The following is a 19,926-nucleotide window of genomic DNA, read 5'->3' on the forward strand; positions in this document are numbered from 1 at the left end:
ATTGCAAGGTGCTTCCAACAATGAGGACGAGAACTTCCTTTTGTGGCCAACTTTAGGACACTCTCAACCCAATCTTCAATCAATTTGAACTAGTACAGTTGGATTTAGCCCAGTATTCATACCTTGCATTTTATAGGTGTAGAGGTGTCCCTTAAATTCAGGGTACAGATAGGAAGTGTGTGTATGTGTTTTGAACTTAATTTATATGCGTGCAGTTTTTTAATGTGTGTACACTGTATATAGAGTGAATGTGTGTTGAACATAGTGTGCAGATAGGATGTATCTCTTGACTTTTCAGGGGCTAAGGCTGCAATCTTATGCACACTATCTGAAGAATGGCCCCCACTGAACTTAAAAATTGTGGGTTACCATGTCAGTCCATTAGAAACATCCAAAAACCACATATAGTAATTTATTTATCTATTTATTTATTTATTGTTAAATTTATATACTGCCTTTCATTCAAACAATCTCAAGGCAGTTTACAGCAAAATTTAAAAACAAGGTTGTAAAGAAGACACAATTAAAATATTAAGCTAAAAATATAAAACAAATCTGATTAAAAATTTAAAACAAAAGCATAAAAGCAATACAGAGTACAAAGAGCAGCAGCAGAGACAATCAAATAAAAGCCTGGGCAAAAAGCCAAGATTTTACACTCTTTCTAAAAGCTGTGATGGAGACCGAGGAGCGAATAGCCACCCGGGAGAGCATTCCAGAGTCTGGGGGCAGCTACAGAGAAGGCCCTGTCCCACGTGCACGACAACCGAGCCTCCTTCATTGTCGGCACCCGGAGCAGAGCCCCCTCAGATGACCTCGTCAAGTGGGCAGCAACCCTTGGGAGCAGGTGGTCCCTCAGGTATCCTGGGCCCAAACCTTTCTTAATAATACCTTTCTTAAAACCAACCAAAATGAAACAAGTCTTAAGCAAACAAAAGTTTCTCAGAAACTTGATCGCTAGACTTAATTCCTCCTAAACTCAATTTTAAGACTATTACACTTCAGCTTTTGGGGCTCCTACAACATGTCCAGTGCCCCTCATCCCCTTTTTGCTTTGCTTAAGGTGGAAAATGAGTTGCTCAAGACTTTTGTGTCGTTTTAGCCCTAATAAAGGTATTACTAGATGTGGCCTTTTAACTTAGTGACAGTTACTATCTAGCGAACATGCACTGACTGCACATCACTTTAAAATGAAGTATTCTGCTCTAACTGATTGAGTTTCAGGCTCTGTATCTTTGAAATTCTGGGCGTAACTATGCTTTGAAGAAACTTAATTTCATATTTTGAAAGATATTTGAAAACCTTTTGGCTATTCCTTAGAAGCAATTCACTCACTCTGTTCTATCTTGGTTTGCTTGCACATCTTGCTCCTCTCATCTTTCAGATGTGGAGAAGGCACACTAGTGGGCCTTCAATTCAGCCACAGTACCCAGGTATCATTCGTTCTTCAAGATGGGCAGGGCTCACATTTCCCAGTGTTTTAAAAATGCCTGTTTTTCTTTCCCCAGATTTGACTGCTGCGAGGCGTTTCATCAGTCATGCCCAGAATTACACCACCCTCCTTCTAGAAGATGAGAAGGGGATCCTTTATGTAGGAGCCAGGGGAGCCATATTCTCCTTAAATTCCAGCAACATTGCTGACGGCTCCCATCGGACAGTAAGTGCAATTGTATCACTTTGGCATGCCCACTGCATTCCACTTGGTAAAGTGGGTTCCTAGACATAGGTTACTTGTAGACATTTCAACTGTGGTGTGCTCCCCACATATTTGCTCCTTAACCAGCACACAGACAGGATCAAATGTGCTCTCCCCAATGCTTCAAGTGGTCTTTTCCAAGTGCCTGGAAAATTCACTGTTAACATGTCTTTATTTTTTAAAGCCTTTCTCTCTCTCTCTCTCTCTCTCTGTGTGTGTTTATTTAAACTTTTAAATCTGCTCCAGTAGGAGTGGGCTGACATGGGAGCCAGCCAATCAGTGCTTTGCACAACCCAGCTCTGAGAAGTGGGGAGGCTGCTTAATAGTAGGCACAAAGGCCAGCCGATCAGTTCTTTGCAAAATTCCAAACTAAAGGAACAGCCCCCCACCCCAGCCTGTTCTACAGAAAAAGGCTGTGTTAGATACTGATGCAGTTGCACTCAGTGCTAATCATGTAGATCTGTGCGCAGCCTTCGTTGCATTAGAGAATAATAGCTTAAAAGAGAACCAATTTTGAAAGTGTGCAAAATAAAATGCTGCTCTGTAAAAATGAGATGCATCTGTCATTAAATTTGGATTCCATAGCAGATACGGACATGGGACTCCCATGGTCTACCCACCAGTTTGAAGAAGGGTCTATCCCTGTAGTCCACCTGTAGGTATATGATGCCTCTCACACCTGCTCACTCTAATTTAGGGCTCTTATCTGACTATAATCTCTTTCCTGTGCTCTGTTTATGCACAATGAGAATGGAACTCTTTAGCCAGGCAAAAAGCCTCTACTGTGCATAAAAGGCATTTTTGTCTCTGGTGCCGCCACACTCCCCACTTCACTTTGCTGCTTCCTTACAGGTTTACATTTCTAACAGGCAGGTGCCAGTTTAGTCAAGGACCCATAGAAGCTAATGGGCCACAAAAATCTGAAACGCTCTCCTGCTTTGCGTTTTGATAAATCCACTTTTCCCGCAAAAGTAAAGCATGAATGTTGAAGAGCCCTTGGCAGCTTCACAGGGCCTGCATCTTAAATGGTCCTGCTCAGCCACCATTTCCTGTGCTTGGGTGCCCCAGTGAGTGATGATCCCACTTTTGACTTTGCAGATGGATTGGGAGGCCTCTCCTGAGAAGCGGGCAGACTGCCTGAAAAAGGGCAAAAACAATAAGGTACGTGCATCCCGGCTCTCTGTCTTTTTGTCTTTGCCTCTGTGCTGCTTACCTGTTTGTGCCTTCAGGGAGGAGAAAGTGCATTGCTAGAACTTCTGTGTAAACCACATTCTCTTTCCTCTTTGCAGACAGAGTGTTACAACCACGTCAGGCTTTTGCAGCGGTTAAATGCAACCCACCTCTATGCCTGTGGCACGTATGCTTTCCACCCACTCTGCACATACATTGTGAGTCAAAGAAATGGGGATTTTCACCACTCGGGGGGGGGGGGGGAGAGGTGCTTTTTTGCATTGATCTTAAGAGAAGGGGGAATGCCCTTTGCTCCCAGAAGCTGTATTTGAAGCTGTATTATACCCACTGATCAACACTGGGGTTTATAATTTTTGCATAGTTGTTGTAGATATATTTTCTGTTGACTAATATCTGGGGCAGTAATTCATTCACATATCCTGGCTCCATTGTCAGTAGTCCTTCCCAAGAAATGGAAAGATAATGAGCATCAGAACCCATTTACACCGCCTGCCTGCCTGCGTGCCAGAAGGAAGGAGATCTGTGGGGAAATTCCCCCTTCCCCATGCTTTGTTCTTCCAGGCTGTTGATGTTCACCAAAAAGGGAAGCCTGGGTTGTAATCCTGTCCATCATGATCCAATGGCAAAGTTGCCTTGTATCATACATTTAGATTCATGTTCCATATGTTAATATTGGGATATATTCCTGTTCTTTGGTGAAGTGGATAGACTCCCTGGGTTAGAACTGGGGTTCAAACCCCCAGTGAATCATGAAGCCTCATGTGGGACAAATCATTATCTCTTTACCTAGCCTCCCACACCTGGTTGTTATTTATTGATTACATTTTTGCCCTGTCCTTCCAAGAGCTGTGTCCATGCTTCCTCCATCTTCACAACAACCCTGTGAGGTAGGTTAGACTGAGAGAGAGTGACTAGCCCAGAGTCACCTAATACGTTTCATTGTTGATGAGATGGGGAGTGGATTTGAACCTTGGTCTTCCAAGTCTTAGTCTGACACTCTAACCATTCTGACTATAGTGTGATCCAATTCAGCATATATGCAAGTGGAGAATTGTCAAGGAAGTCCAACATAGATGCATTGGACATCAGAAGAGGAAACTTCTCAAAAATGAGAGGACTGGTAAGAAGGAAGTTGAAAGGGAAAGTCAGGAGTGTCGAATCACTCCAGAAAGCATGGACCTTCTTTAAAACCAAAATACTAGAGGCTCAGTTGGAATGTATACCAAGAAAGAGGAAAGGTACCACCAAGTTCAGGACGATGCCAGCGTGGCTAACAAGTAGAGTCAGGAAAGCTATAAAAGGGAAGAAGACTTCCTTCAGAAAATGGAAGTCCTGCCCAAATGAAGAGAACAGGAAGGAACATAAACTCTGGCAAAGGAAATGCAAGGAGACAATAAGGGATGCAAAAAGAGAGTTTGAGGAGCATAGGAACATAGGAATCTGCTGGAAGCTGGCCTCCCAGCTCCAGGTGGTCTAGGAGGAAACTGATTATCTAGACCCATTTCAAACTGGCTTTCGGGTGGACTATGGGGTAGAGACTGCCTTGGTCGGCCTGATGGTTGATCTCCAGTTGGGAATTGACAGAGGGAGAGTGACTCTGTTGGTCCTTTTGGATCTCTCAGTGGCTTTCAATACTGTTGACCATAGTATCCTTCTGGAATGTCTGAGGGGATGGGGGGTGGGATGCACTGCTTTGCAGTGGTTCCTCTCCTACCTCACGGGCAGATTCCAGATGGTGTCTCTTGGAGACTGTTGTTCTTCAAAATCTGAACTTTCATATGGTGTCCCTCCGGGCTCCTTATTGTCTCCAGAGTTAACATCTACATAAAACCGCTGGGAGAGATCATCAGGGGATTTGGTGCAGGGTGTTATCAATATGGCAATGACACCCAAATCTATTTTTCCATGTCAACATCATCAGGAAAAGGCATAACCTCCCTAAACGCCTGCCTGGAGGCAGTAATGGGCTAGATGAGGGATAACAAACTGATGCTGAATCCTCAGTGAATGAGGTACTTATTGTTCGGGGTTGAAACTCGGGAGATGATTTTGATCTGCCCGTTCTGGATGGGGTCACGCTCCCCTGGAAGGAACAGGTACGCAGTCTGAGGGTGCTTCTGGATTCGAACCTCTCCTTGGTTTGCCAGGTTGAAGCGGTAGCCAGAGGTGCTTTTTATCAGCTTCGGCTGATACGCCAGCTGCATCTGTTTCTTGAGATGAACAACCTTAAAACAGTGGTACATCTGCTGCTAACCTCTAGACTGGATTACTGCAATGTGCTCTATGTGGGGCCACCTTTGTATGTAGTCCGGAAACTGCAGTTGGTTCAGAACACGGCAGCCAGGTTGGTCTCTGTGTCATCTAGAAGAGACCATATTACTCCAGTGTTGAAGGAATTGCTCTGGCTGCTGATCAGTTTCTGGGCAAAATACAAGGTGCCATTCATTACCTATAAAGCCCTAAACAGCTTAGGCCCTGGGTATTTAAGAGAACGTCTTCTCCGCCATGAACCCAACCGCCTGCTAAGATCATCTGGAGAGGTTCGCCTGCAGCTGCTGCCAACTCGACTGGCGGCTACTCGGGAACGAGCCTGATATGAAAGCCTAAACTTTGTGAAGGAAAGACAGAGATACCTGCAAATAATGATAGATATATTAAATTTTTCTGGTAGCTGAATTCATGGGGGAGCTTGAAATTGTTTATCATCCAGTGCATTATAATTAATTTATGGAATCCACTGCCATAGGATGTGGTGAGGGCCATAAGCCTGGACCCTTCCTCAAGGCTTTGAAGGGGGATTAGACAAATTTAGTCTATCAATGTCTACTCAATAAGTCTACCAATGGCTATTGATGACTGTGTAGAGCCTCCATGTTTAGAAGCAGTGTAGCTTTGAGTATCAGTTGTGGGGAGGCAACAGTAAAGGAGGGCCTTTGCCTTCATGTCTGGTTTGTGGGATTCCCAGAGGCATCTGGTTGGCCTCTGTGGGAAGCAGAATGCTGGACTAAACAATACTTAGTAAATATCCTTGGTCCTATCCAGTAGGGCTCTTCTTACGTTCTTGGAAATGTAAGGGCCTTTCCAAGGAACTGGGCATGGTGGCGGTGATCAGGGGATGGTACAATAGCTTCTTAGCTTGGAGGGAGCCAACTTCTTCAGGCTGGTGCTTTTATTGCAGGAAATACTACTTTCCCTACATTCACACTGGAATAGTTGGTAACTGAGAAAAGAAAATGCACTTTCCTCCCAGGTAGTTAATGCTGCATAATGTCTCTCAGGGAGCAGATCAAGGTATTTGGACATCTGAGGCCAGGCACAAAGTGCTACCTCCCCAGGGTTCCCCCCCCCCACACACACACTGGGACCAGAGTCTGCTGCCCCTGCCCCCTTCCCTCCTCCCCCCCCCCCACTTTCCCCTCTTGGGGTGTGCTCTGCCTACCAACCTGCCCCCCTACTACCACCATGGCTTAGTCTCCTCCCAGAACAGGAAATAGAGAAGAAAAGCAGGGTCCCATGAAGGGAAATGTAGGCAGATGGGCTAAGCCGGATGCTGCAGTGTTGCAGGAATAGCAGCAGTAACCGTGGTAACAGCAGCAGGTGAGTAGGCAGAATGCACCCTGGGAGAGGGAGGCAAGAGGAAAAGAAGGGGAGAGGGGTGATGACAGTGGGCTTTGGCCAAGGGGGCAGGGCGGGGCTGGTGGGGGAGGCCAAAATGCGCTCCAGGAAGGGGAGAAACATTGCGAAGAAGCATTGGGAAGAAGGGCAGCAGCAGCGGGCAGGCAGCAGGCAGGTAGGGTGATGCCTATAGCAGGGTGCCCACAGGCACAGCCCCACAGTGCACTCTCTGCTTGAAGCGGTCGTCTCAGCTTGCCACATGAGAGAACTACCCCTGATGTCACCGGTGATGAGCAACATGTGATGGCGGTTGTTTTTCATTGCCTGCCAAGGTTTTTAGTGCCCCAGAAAGCTTCATTCCACACTTTGATAAATATGTGACTAGAAAACATCCAAGTTGGCAGCTGAAAAGCATGTGTGCTGTCAAAGACACAAAGGCAAAGATCCATGCTAAATTATATGCTTTCCCTTGTCCAGAGCTATATGATTTTCCTATCAAAGCTTGGGGTGGGATGAGAATTTGGCAAGGAATATCTGTGGAGAGTTATTCGTTTATATATAATAAGCCTTTGCTGCTGCTTGTTGTACTGCGGTTGGTTTTTTATTTAAAAAGAGCCATTAATAAGATGTAAACAATTAAAAGGAAAAAATATGGGGTGGATGGGAACACAATGGCTTCTTAGTAATGGTGGCATCATCTAGTCTGGACATTTCATCCTTGCAGCTTTGTATGTGGAACTTGTCCATGTAGGCAGTGATGGGAACACCTTATTCTGATGACCGAGAACTTTGAATGGCCACCCCCTGCTTTGTTGTCAGCACTGCGAGCAACCTTCTTGAACTTTACCCTTCCATCCAGTAGGGTTTCTTGCATTATGCACAGAGTAAAAGTGCCAAGGTTTATGGTATTCTAAAACTAATTTCTGAAGCATTCCTACTAACTGCCCACAGTGAGATTTGTCTTTCTAGAGCTGAAGCACAATTAGGAGTAGAAAAATAACATTCAGCTTTGACTTCATCAAGAATGATTTCACCCAGTTTAACTTTTATTTATTTCTTGATTTGTATCCCATGCTTGAAGAATGCTCTGGGTGGCTACCAAAATAACTTCATATCAGAAAACACCAGCTATCAACACAATAACAAATGAAAAGCGAGGAAAACAGAGAAAAATCAGTAATTAAAGTCACCCATTCCCCCAGCACACACCACAAATAGGAAACAGTAACTGACTAACTAAGAGGCAGGTAGAAATTTACTCATCTGTAATGTTGTTGCTGTGCTGAACATGAAGCAACAATAGGACAGAAGCTGCAAGGAGCAAGCTTCCAATTGAAGGCACAATAGCCCCGAGAGAGAGCCTCAATTGCTCTGCCAGCCCCCAGTGGAAAAGCTGGCACTGCAATTCCATTTAAAATGTTCTGAAAAAAAGATGGGAGGACAACTCAGAAATTGTTGAAATGCAATCATCTAACAACATCTTCTGGATTCTACATAAAGAGTGAATAAACGAAGAGTGGCATTTCCAGACTAAACTTCTGGTGTGGAAGCAACCCAAATAATTCCAAAGTGCTGAAATGTATAAAGGTTGTTCATATGACTGTTACTGGGACAGGGAGGGAGGTGGGGGAAGGCAGGGTCAAACCCAAACCTACCTCCCCCCACCCAACGATCATTCGTTCTCTGTGTGGTGTGCGGCTCACGCACCCACACGATCCGCGCTGCTCTGGTCAGTGCAGATCTCTGGAGGCTGGGAAAACGAAGCCTGGCCTCCTGATATCCCTAAATGTACTTACCGAGCAACGAATGCAGTACATTTAGGGATTTCCCCTCAAGCCAGGCACTCTAGGAGTCCGACTCTATGTCTGCTCCGGCTGCCTGCAGCCCGAGCACACACACAACCCCAGACCTAGGCAAAAGGGCATGCTCACACCCTTTTACTCAGGTAAAAGCCTGGGGGAAATTCCCGGGCTACCCGGGGAGGCAGCGCCAGGATCAACCTTGATCCCAGCACTTCACACAAGGAGCCCTATCCAGGTGAGGCAGCCCAAGCCTGAGTAGGGTTGTTTGTGTGAACAGCCTGATAATGTATAAATGATCACTAAAGCTTTTCTAAATAAAAAAGACTTTATGTAGCCCCAGGGAGGTCTGTAGGACCAGCCCAAGCAGGATTGTGTGGATATTGCATTCCAAAAGAACAAGGGATGCACACAACAGAGAAGACTTTGCCACATACACCCTCCCCAGCTTCACTCCCCCATACATCTTCACACAGGAAATAGAAACATTCTGTGTGAAGAAATATCTTCAGCAGGTAGTGTCCAGTTGGCTTCAAGGAATGGCTGGAATCATACAGGTAGATGTGCTACTTCGGTTCTCAGATGCAGTCCATTCTGAGTCCTGGAGGTAATTCTCATCAGTGACATATATGTTACCTGATCCCTTGATATTTTGGGATCCCTACCAGCATCACTTCTGTCTTGTCCAGATTATCCCATCACTGGTATTTTTAGGTATCACACACAAAAACTAGGAAACAAGTTTCAAGATGAGGAAAAGGAACAAGGAGTGCAGTACCTTATATTTTAGGTATGTTCTGAGCACATTTATAATGTGCTTTTGACAAAAAACCAGTTCATATAGTAAGAGGAAAAGATGCTGCAGGTATGGGGTATTGAGCCTTGTAAAAGCTTCCTCATTTTAAAAAATGTAATTGTGACCTCAGATCTAGCACACAAGGGATCCCTGAACAGGAATAGTCACAGGGGAAGGGGGAGAAAAAGAACTCCACACAGCTGACATTTAAGTCTTCTAGATAAGCTGGTGGAACTCACTGCTGCAGGATGTGGTTGACACATTTGACTAATGATTATTGACTCTCTCTCTCTGAAAAATAAGAATTGGCTCTTCCATTGTTTGTATTTTTAGGAAGAAAGATTACAAAACCAACTGCTTCAGGGGCAAAGTCCATCACAGTTAGAGTGAGAGCTCTTGCTGCTGTTGCTTTCAATTTTGAATAATCAGCTACTGGTCCTGCTGGACAAAACAACAGAACTTTGAGATCAATGGCCTGATTTAATTTTGCAGCTTCTGCAGAGAACATGCTATTTCCAGACTAGTCTAATTGGCTGGAGCACTTCCTTTTACTAGTTCCTAGGTATATTTACTGAATGTGGGATATCAAAGTCCCAGCCCTTTGACTTTTGGCTGCAACACATTTGTAAATGTGATGTTCTCAGGATGCATCTGACAGGGAAAAGAGAGCATGCACTCATGAAGTATAGTTACAAGGTGGATCAGGTAACATATTTTATTGAACCAATATACTGTGTTGGCTCAGAAAGCTACTCTCTGGTCTACTCTTCATCCTTTTGAATTTATAAACCCTGGATCCCAGCTTCCATTTCAACTTAACAGTCATTTAGATTGATCTTCTCCTATTTTAATTATCTTTTCCTTAACCCAGAGAGAGCCTGCCTTTGGTCCTTTCTAGATCCCTTATCCATCCATGGCCAAATCCATCCGTGGCCACACCCAAATTCTACCCATATGCTGCTTCAGTATATCAACTGACTGGGTCACTTGGAGGTTCCTCTAGGTCAGCTGCCATCACAGACTTCTATGCTTATTTGCCTCAGCTTCCTTGTCTTCTGCATTGCCGATATTCTTGCTCCTTTTAGATTTTGTTTTAGCCATCAGTTCACACATCAATGGTGGTTTCATAATTTTTTTCCTCTGAAGAGGGAAAGTCTTCTTTATAATGTCTGTCCTCACTCCTTTCCCCACATCCTGCTTTTTTCTGTACATAAAACAGACCCTCCATGAGTACATGCTGCTCTCATCTGAGCACCCTCCAATTCATTAGTCTCCTGCTGGAAATAAGTTGTTTGGAAAAGAGCCCAGTGTTTATGACTGATCTATGGATTCAGCAAGAATAGGTGCCATTTGTTATCCAGCAGAAGATTATGCTACCGTCTGCTGCTGAAATTCTTTGGCTACAACTCTAGTCCTTTATGAGCATTTCTATTTCATCTTTCTGTTTTATCTCCCCACCACCACCACCTGCCATCTCCCCCAAAAAACAAAGAGCTTAACAGAAGTAAAAATGAAAAGGCAGAGAAAATCCAAATCTAATAAAATAGGTATAAACAACACAAAAATCAGAACAGTAGAAGGATTTCAAACCTAAAACCAACTGAAACAATAATAGAAAAAGGCAACAACCTCTTAGGAGCATCAGATTTGGGCTAGTACTAAAATCCTCACCAGAAAAACCTTCTAAAATAGGAAGGTTCTCAAGGAATACCAGAAGAGCCCTATTAACACATTATGTTCATCACATGTTGTAGCGGATTAAAGCCTTTGTCTCAGAGCAAGTTCACGTGAGGGAACGAAGTGCTGAATCATCCCTGCTGAGCTGCCTGACTAGGCTTCTCCTAATACTATTCTGTAATATCAGTAGGTTCAAAAGGCTGCCGCCACCACCCCTCTTATCGATGGAGCTTGAACCTCCCTGAGCTTGGGGTGGAATCCCAGGGAAAACTCTATTTTGCTATTGGATAAGTACAAAAATCTTCCACATGCAAGCCTGCACTTGGTGAGAAAACTGATAGCTTCTGAACGTCTGAGGACATGCTTGCACCCGATAACTCCCCCTTCATGCCCCCTCTTTCCTGAGTTAAAACTTGGTCTTGTGATAGCAAACATGAATGGACCCCTTAGCTACGCAGGGTCCGCCCTGGTTGCATATGAAAGGAAGACTAGAAGTGTGAGCACTGTAAGATATTCCCTTAGGGGATGGAGCCACTCTGCGAAGAGCATCTAGGTTCCAAGTTCCTTCCCTGGCATCTCCAAGATAGGGCTGAGAGAGATTCCTGCCTGCAACCTTGGAGAAAGCTGCTGCCAGTCTGTGTAGACAATACTGAGCAAGATGGATCTGTGGTCTGTCTCAGTATATGGCAGCTTACTATGTCACTATGTCCCTAATCCAACTCGGAGAGGCTTGTAAAAAGAAAAGAACTAAAAAAAAAGTTTTATTCAAGTACTGCAGACTGCTTCCATCTGAGGCTTTCTAGCTTGCTTAGATACAGTTTGTAGCAGATTTAACCCAGCCTTTGTCTTAGAGCAAGCTCGTGTGAAGTGAAGAAAAATGCTGAATCTTCCTCTCTTGCTTTCACCCCCAAAGGCTGTTCCTTTAAACTTTCCTGTTTCTTCAGTAGCTTAATCACTGCCGCCGCCACCCAATTACTACAGAGTTTACCCAACCTCCTGGATTTGGGTGGAATTCCAGGGAGACTCTCCTTTTCTTATTATTAGAAAAGTACAAAAACCTCCATGTGTCGCATACACATGGTGAGAAACCTGGTAGAGCTGCTGAACAATCAAAACTGAGATGTTTGTTGCACCAGAGCAAGCCCTTTTCCCAGCCCCCTTTCCTGAGTTAAAATTCCACTCAAGAGGCTTATCCAAAATTGCAAAGAACAAAAAAATAAAGGAGAAATTTTATTCAATAATACTACAGACAGCTTCCATCTGAGGCTCTCTCAGCTTTTAGTTACAGGTAAAAATCATTCAATAGGTTACAGGAATACTTCTAAAAAGCATCCCTGTTGCCAGGAGCATGGATGTAGGAAAATCCAAAAGCACGTTTACAGTTTTCAGAGTATTTTACTACGTCCTGTTGGATAGTTGGGCACAGGCTGTTTCTTAGCTTAGTTGCATTACAAATAGACAAACTGAGAACAATAAAAGAGATATGCAAAACACACAGAAAGAAAATATAAAAGTCTAACACAGACAGACTAGCAAACTGTTCCCTAAGTTAAACTTACAGAAAGCCAAAAACCCTGGTTTCCTTTTCCCTTGTACTCACCCCAAACTCTGGGATTGAGAATTTAAGCCTCTGCAGTCCTATATTCCAAGGGCTGTAGTCTTCCCTTTTGCAGTCATTTCCCCTGGCGGCCTCTCCTCCTCCAGCCTAGCTTCTTCTGCACAAAGGAACCCTCTCTTCCTGTCGCATGGCCCTCAAGGTCCCACCCACCATGTGCTGAGTGGCTGATCCCTAGAGGTCACTGCCTGGACAGGGTTCACTTCCAGTTCACTCTTTAGGGGAAAGGAGGGGCTGTTCAGTGGCTGATCACTACACAGTTAAGAATACATAGTAGATTACAAAAATAGGTTGTCTTAGGCATGTTTGAAAGTTTATAGAGTCCTTTGCAACATCCTAGGTAGGATGGACAAAGGCTAGTGTTTCCTATTGCAATTAAGTTGCAGGGAAACTATAATAAAACAGTATCAGGAATATGCAAACCCCCCCCCCCCCAAAGAAATATAAATTCTAAAACAAAGTCTAACAAAACAAACTTTCCCCTAAATTAATCTTCCTGAAGCCAAAGCCCTGGCTCCTTGCCTTGAACTCCACTCTGGTTGATAATTCAAGTTTCCTGCCCTCCTGTCTTTCAAGGATCTGCAGAGTCATTCTCCTTCTGCCATCCTCCATGGCCACATGTCCTTCTCTAACCAAGAGTAAACCCTTCCTCCTTGAACAGCTCTCTAGTTCCCGCTCACCTGGTGTGCTGATTGGCTGAGCCCTGTAGTTCACCAGCCTCAGTCAAGACAAGGTTCACTTCCAGTTAACTCTTTAGGGGGAGGGGAGCCTAATCACTACACATGTACAATATATGTACAGTGCATGCACATACAGATCTGAACACATGTATAGTGATTCACATACTATGTTGAATCCACATGAAGCAGTCCACTTCCTATCTGCACCTTTACTGAGAGGGTCTGCACCCAAGTTTACTTTTTAAATGAATGCAGGTGCAGTCATTTAGACAAAAACATGTGCATGTATGCAGACACCTAAAGAGTGAAAGAGGGCTAAGGAGTGAAGCGACCAAATGAGTTCTTCCTGGAAAACAGAGTTCTAGAGCTTGGATACAATAGCTGAAAAGACTCTGCCTGTTATTCTCATCTGGTTCGTGAGATGGAGAGGGAATACAGAGCAAGGCATTGATGGGAGGAGAGCTGGTCTTGTGGTAGCAAGCATGATTTGTCCCCTTAGCTAAGCAGGGTCCATCCTGGTTGCATATGAAAGGGAGACTTGATGTGTGAGCACTGTAAGATAGTCCCCTTAGGAGATGGAGCTGCTCTGGGAAGAGCATAGAGGTTCCAAGTTCCCTCCCTAGCATCTCCAAGATAGGGCTGAGAGAGATTCCTGCCTGTAACCTTGGAGAAGCTGCTGCTAGTCTGTGTAGACAGTACTGAGCTGGATGGACCAAGAGTCTGACTCGCTATAAGCCAGCTTCCTATGTTCCCAAGGCCTCTCCAAGGACCAAAAAGATAAGGCAGCTTCATATGCAAGGAAGAGGTCCTTAAGATACCCTAGTCCCAGGACATTTAGACTTTTAAAAATCAATACCAGCATCTTGAATTGAGCCCAGGAGTAAATTAGGAGCCAATGAAGTTGATACATTATTGGAATTATATGTTAGGCACATAAGCTCCATTAGTGGTGTGCACAGAACCAGCACCCTTCAAGCTGATGTTGGGGGCAGGGAATAGCTTTAAGGACGGGGGAGGGTGCATTTACACACAGACACCTGGCCACGCTTCCCCCTCCAGTGCTCTGTGTAATAAGAGTCGGGTGGGGTGGCAGCGTACCTCCTTGCTGCCCCATTGATCCCCCGACCGGAAATGGCCAGCACGCGTGTGCACATTGCAGGCAGGTGCGCACACAACGTGTGTAAGTCTCGTGCACGCGCACCGGGCACTTCCAGTCAGAGGATCAATGGGGCAGTAAGGAGGCATACCGCTGCCCCGCCGGACTATTTTTACACAGAGTGCCGGAGGGTGAAGCGCGACGGGTGTGTGTGTGTGGGTGTTAACTGCACCCTCCTCTGTCCTTAAAGCTATTGCACCCCCCACCTTAGAACAGGCGGACCCACCGGTCTATTGAACCGGTTCAGAGGCCCGTAAAAGGGCCTCTAAACTGGTTCATGCACATCCCTAAGCTCCATTGATCTCAGTAGAATTTACATCTGAGTAAACAAATACAGGATCAGATCTCCTGTTTGATACTTGGTATTTGAAGATTCTTTTATAGTAAAGAGAGTTGGTTGTTTTAGGGCAATTAAGAAAGGTCAAGATCAGGGAAAACATTTCTGGGAAGCTCAAATAAAGCTGAAATCCATTCCCATCAGTGTTTGTGTTTCAGTGTAAACATCCTTCCTTCACCAATTTCAGCTTAAACAACAAAAAATAAAGCATGAAGGAACAGCATAGGAAAAAATGTTTAGTTGTATTCTCAGAGTATTTAGGTTGGACAGCTTAGAACGCTCATACTTGTAACAGACATCCTTTAAAACATTTCTTCACCCAGGCTTTTAACTGATATTGTTTTAATTGTTTTGAATGTTGTTTTTAGAATATTGTTTTAAATTTTTTAAATTGTGTTTTACATTTCTTGCTTTTAAATTTTTGTTTTGTTTTGCTTTTGCTTTTAATTAATGTTTCACTTTTTAATCTTGTTGTAAACCGCCCAGAGATGTAAGTTTTGGGCGGTGTAAAAATATGATAGATAGATAGATAGATAGATAGATAGATAGATAGATAGATAGATAATAAATAAATCTGAGCACTGGTCCCATGCAATTCAGGACACCATTTCCCATGCTGATCGCAGCTAGTTCAACAGGATCAAAGTAGTTAACACAGCTACTATTGTATCAAAGCAATAATTGGAACACACTTTGGCTTTGGAACATGCTTCCTCCTGAAATAAGAGCCTCCCCATATCTTACAACTTGTAAAAGGGTAGTCAAGACACATTTGTTCACCCAGGCTTTTAATTAGATATTGTTTTAATTGTGTTTTTAATAGTTTAAACATTTTAAATTTTAATTGTTGAAATGTTTTAGTCTTTTTGTCAGTTGATTTTATTGTTGTTGTAAACTGCCCAGAGGCTTGCGTTTTGGGCGGTATACAAAAGTGTTAAATAAATAAATAAATGTCCACAGTAAGAAAATGCCTGTTTTCTGAGGCATTTCCAGTCCTGAGTATGGTGCAGCCTCAGGCTGGGAATGATGTTTGGGAGTACCTTTGGCATTTGAGTGGAAGGTGGGGAGGGATAGACCCTTTGAGGCATTAGGAAGAGTAGCACCTACATTATGGGAAAGGAGAGAGAGCTGATGAAACAAAGAAGACCCATCCGTTGACCAACAGAAACTCTACACAGACTTCTAGACTGAGCCTTCAAATTGCCTTCACGTACTCAAAATGCTTTCCCTAGAAACATAAGCACTAGAATTTTATTTTATTTTAGTTGAAATTAACGCATGACTCTGATGGAGCCACCATACTCTGCACTTAACATCAGGATTCTTCATGTGCATTGTTATCATAAATATTCATAACAACAACAGTAATAATAAAGGGGGATTATGTTCGTGCAGATTTCTAGACTGATCTGAAAGAGAAACAGGGACGTAGCTATAATTGAGTGGATGGATTCAAAGAACCCGGGGCCCCCAGCTCCACCGCTGCCTATTTTCTTCATTTTCTCCTTCACTCTAAGGGGCTGTCGGGGAGAGGGGTGAACACGGGGCCCCTCTCCCCTAGCTATGCCCCTGAATAGAAAGTTGCATTTGCTCTAGGAGATCAGAGTTCTGGTCTATGTAGAGCCATGGGGTACCTATTTTTTAGCCCAGGAGTTCTCAAATTTGGGCCCCCAGATGCCAAAGGTCATGGTGGCTGGAGATTATGGGAGTTGTAGTCTGGGGACATCTGGGGACCAACGTTTGAGAAACCCTGTGTCTTAGCCTAATCTGCTTCACAAAATTATTGTGAGGTTAATGATATAAGAATTGTACAGAGCTGTGATGTCATGGTTCGGATCATGAGCTAGGAGTCCCTGGTTCAAATTTCTCATCTTGCCAAGGAGCTCATGGGATGGTCGTAGGCAAGCCACTGAGCTCACAGTCTTAGCTCTCAGCAGCATAGTGGGGATAATAATACCAACCTTAGAGAGTTGTTAAGGATTACTGGGATGTGAAGCACTTCAGAAAAACACTGTATAAGCAGAATTCATGTTGCTGTTAAATGCATGTCCCAAACAGGTCTTCTCTGGGGTTAGGACAAATCTACATGGATGGACGAGAGATGCTGGCCCTCATTGCCTTGCATGGAGGGAATAGCTAATCCTGGCAATCGCCCCTACTCTAGCTGCCAAGGAAGCTGAGCTATGTAGGGACGCATGAGAAGTGAGTGGTGCAGGGGAATGAGAGTCCTTCCTGCCAAGGGCAGCCCATGGTTCCCTTTGGGGAGCAGCATCTAAATGAACCACCTCATCCCTATGTACTCGGTTTTCTTGGTTGTTTCTCCACAGGGGCCTTTAGTCTCCAAGCATTGTCAGGGGATGCAGGCAAACTGTATGACCCTTTGTCTCATCTCTTTGTGTGCTCTAGGATACCAACAAGTTCACGCTACCCTCCCATTTTGAGGAAGGGAAGGAAAAATGCCCATATGACCCAGCCAGAGGCTACACAGGTCTCATTGTGGGTATGTACTTTGTTTCTCTTCACTCTTTTCCATGCAGTAGTTCTTTTTGGATTAACCCAGAGCAGGCAAAGTAAAAAGGGGTAGGGATGTGTAGGGGAGGGGTTTCTGGGGATGCTATCAGCACTGATTATCATCTTAGGGCCCAGTGCAGTTCCTTTCGTCCCCTTTGTACTTAGCTGTTTCCTTTTATGATGCCAGAGCAGCTGCAGCCTCCCTCCCGAATCAGCACCCAGGCCTTTCCAGCCACACAGCACAGCTGGTTCTCTTCCACCCCAGGCATGACTGGAGTCCTAAACCCATGAGATGCCATGTGACAGTTGACAAGGAATGGGTAATGCTTTGGTTATTCCTCCAGCACTCTTTCTGTGTCTGGCCATGTGGAAATGCTGTCATGCACTGACACATAATGGCAGTAAAACCTCAGAAGCAGGAGTGTGGCTTTTATCAGCAGAACATGCTCATTCTGATTACATAAGAGTTAATTTAACAAGGAAAGAGGCCTTCAGCCTAGGCTCAGTGGGGGAGCTATTGATTAAACGGTGAGGAAAACCATCCACAGGACTGGCTTTGCCTTACCTTTTGTGCTGCTTTATCTCCCAGATGGCAGTTTATACACAGCAACACGCTACGAATTCCGCAGCCTTCCAGACATCCGACGTAACCGGCACCAGCGGATCCTGAAGACGGAGGAATCCCCCCTGCACTGGCTGAATGGTAGGATCTGCTCATCCCAGAATCATATCCACATGTCTGTAGGGTTTGTGGAGCTCTTCCAGTCCCTGAAGCCATATCCTTGCTGTTGCCTTGCTCTGCTCCAGAGAGAAACTTCAGTGACCCAACTAGCTCCTGGAGAGACCTGCACCCAGTTCATGGTGTCAGGTTCTTATTAGTAGTCCCCGTACTTCACACAAGCACACACAGAAGCCCAAATGGGAGCCTATCTTGTCTATACCATAGGAGTGAGAGCCTGTTCCACATGGGCACTAGCTACATCCACATCATCCAACCGGGCGATTCCCCCTGTACTCAACCTGTCAGGCAACAATGTGAACATCGCCATCCTCCTTTGTGAAATACTGTGTGTTGGACGCCAAGGCCCAACAGGATGCAGCCTTCAGATGCGCAGCCCTACAGTCAATCTTTGTTTGAGTACAGTATATCTCCTGAAACTCCTGCTCTCCCCACCTAGTCAGTCAGCTTGGCATGCACCCTTTTGTGTGAAGTACAGGGACCACTAAGAAGAATGGCAGATTATTTACCTACAATGGTAGTTCTTCTGGTGGTCACACACACACCCTTCCTGCCCTTCACAGGAAGGTGTTTTGGGTGCACCCAACTCCAAAACTGAGGGAATAGCAGTTGCGGGGCTCATTGTAGGATAGCGAGTGGGGTGGTGCTACCGCCAAAAAGAGAGGCAAGATACCTTGGAAGGCTCCTGATCGGGCTTCTGCGTGTGCGTGAAGCCCATTTATGTGAAGGTACAGGTGACCAGAAGAACTACCGTTACAGGTAAGCTACCTGCCGTTCTGGATAAGATAATTCTCTTTGATAATGCAGTTGCATCTATTGCCCCTATTGCTTAGGAACATAGGAAACTGCCATATACTGAGTCAGACCATTGGTCTATCTAGCTCAGTATTGTCTTCACAGACTGGCAGTGGCTTCTCCAAGGTTGCAGGCAGGAACCTCTCTCAGCCCTATCTTGGAGAAGCCAGGGAGGGAACTTGAAACCTTCTGCTCTTCCCAGAGCGGCTTCATCCCCTGAGGGGAATATCTTGCAGTGCTCACACATCAAGTCTCCCATTCAGATGCAACCAGGGCAGACCCTGCTTAGCTATGGGGACAAGTCATGCTTGCTACCACAGGACCAGCTCTCCTCTCCTATCCGTGCCATCCCTGCTGAGAAGATCATGCATGTCAGTAGCAAGTGGTACCCAAATAGTGCTGACAAGAGGAGGAAAAATACTAAGAGTAGTACTATGGGAATTAAGTTAGGCAATATCTAACTTGCTCTTTAATTCCAATGAGACCACTTTGAGTAGTTTTCCTCTACATGTCAGCCAGCAGGGCTGTTCTCATGACTCTAAACAGGGTTTCAGGAGCAGCCCAACCGGGGAGGAGAGCTGTGCATGCTTCCAGTCAGCAGTTGTTATGTGTTTGCAAGGATCAAGGTATAAGGAGGGGAGAGTGATCCTGTGGGTGCTGGGCAGGATGGCTTTTCACTCACCCTCGATAACATTCTGGGAACAAAATGCAGGTTGACCGCAGCCGTCCTTTCCAGCTTCTGGCTCTGCCACCACCACTCTCCCCATCTCTTACCTTGTTCTTTGCAAACACACAGAGGAGCACGCACAGCTCTCCTTAGGTGGTGAGAACAGCCCTAGTGTCTAGTAGCCTCCCAGCCACCATTCTCTTGGCCGTTCTCCGCGGAATGCCATTTCCCTCTCCTTGGTTTGTGCAGATGCCGAATTTGTGGCCTCAGTGCTGGTGAGGGAAAGTGTGAACAGCCCTGTGGGGGATGACGACAAGATCTACTACTTCTTCACCGAGCGAGCTGGAGAGGAGAGCACCACTATCTCTGACAAGACACAAGCTCCCAGGGTAGCCAGGGTGGCTCGAGTGTGCAAGGTAAAATGACTGGGGTGGCCGGAAGTGCATCAGGGGTGCTGAAGAGCATCCTCAGGATCACGAACTCAACCTCTTGTGCTGATGAGGTGTAATGCTGCCTTCTCTCTTTAGAGAATGCTACTTTGTGTGTGTTAAGTCATGCAATCAGAGGATCCTTAATTTAAAAAGAGACTAAATGGAAAGTAGCGGTTACTGCCTTATACCTCCTGTGGTCTCTTCTTGGCTTCCACCTCATG

General features: G+C 45.1%; 1 protein-coding gene across 4 annotated transcripts in view; it reads left to right on the plus strand.

Moving 5' to 3' along the window:
- Positions 1-19,926, plus strand: part of SEMA4G (semaphorin 4G) — a 185,838-nt gene that overhangs the window by 144,923 nt on the left and 20,989 nt on the right. For all 4 annotated transcript variants that reach the window (XM_053310014.1, XM_053310017.1, XM_053310016.1 and 1 more), the window contains 6 exons: positions 1,509-1,657; positions 2,795-2,857; positions 2,986-3,084; positions 16,969-17,062; positions 17,663-17,776; positions 19,524-19,690. In XM_053310014.1, coding sequence (XP_053165989.1) covers positions 1,509-1,657; positions 2,795-2,857; positions 2,986-3,084; positions 16,969-17,062; positions 17,663-17,776; positions 19,524-19,690 — 686 coding nt within the window. The remainder of the gene's footprint in view (positions 1-1,508; positions 1,658-2,794; positions 2,858-2,985; positions 3,085-16,968; positions 17,063-17,662; positions 17,777-19,523; positions 19,691-19,926) is intronic.

This window comes from Hemicordylus capensis, chromosome 3 (assembly GCF_027244095.1).
Source record: "Hemicordylus capensis ecotype Gifberg chromosome 3, rHemCap1.1.pri, whole genome shotgun sequence".
Classification (NCBI taxonomy): domain Eukaryota; kingdom Metazoa; phylum Chordata; class Lepidosauria; order Squamata; family Cordylidae; genus Hemicordylus; species Hemicordylus capensis.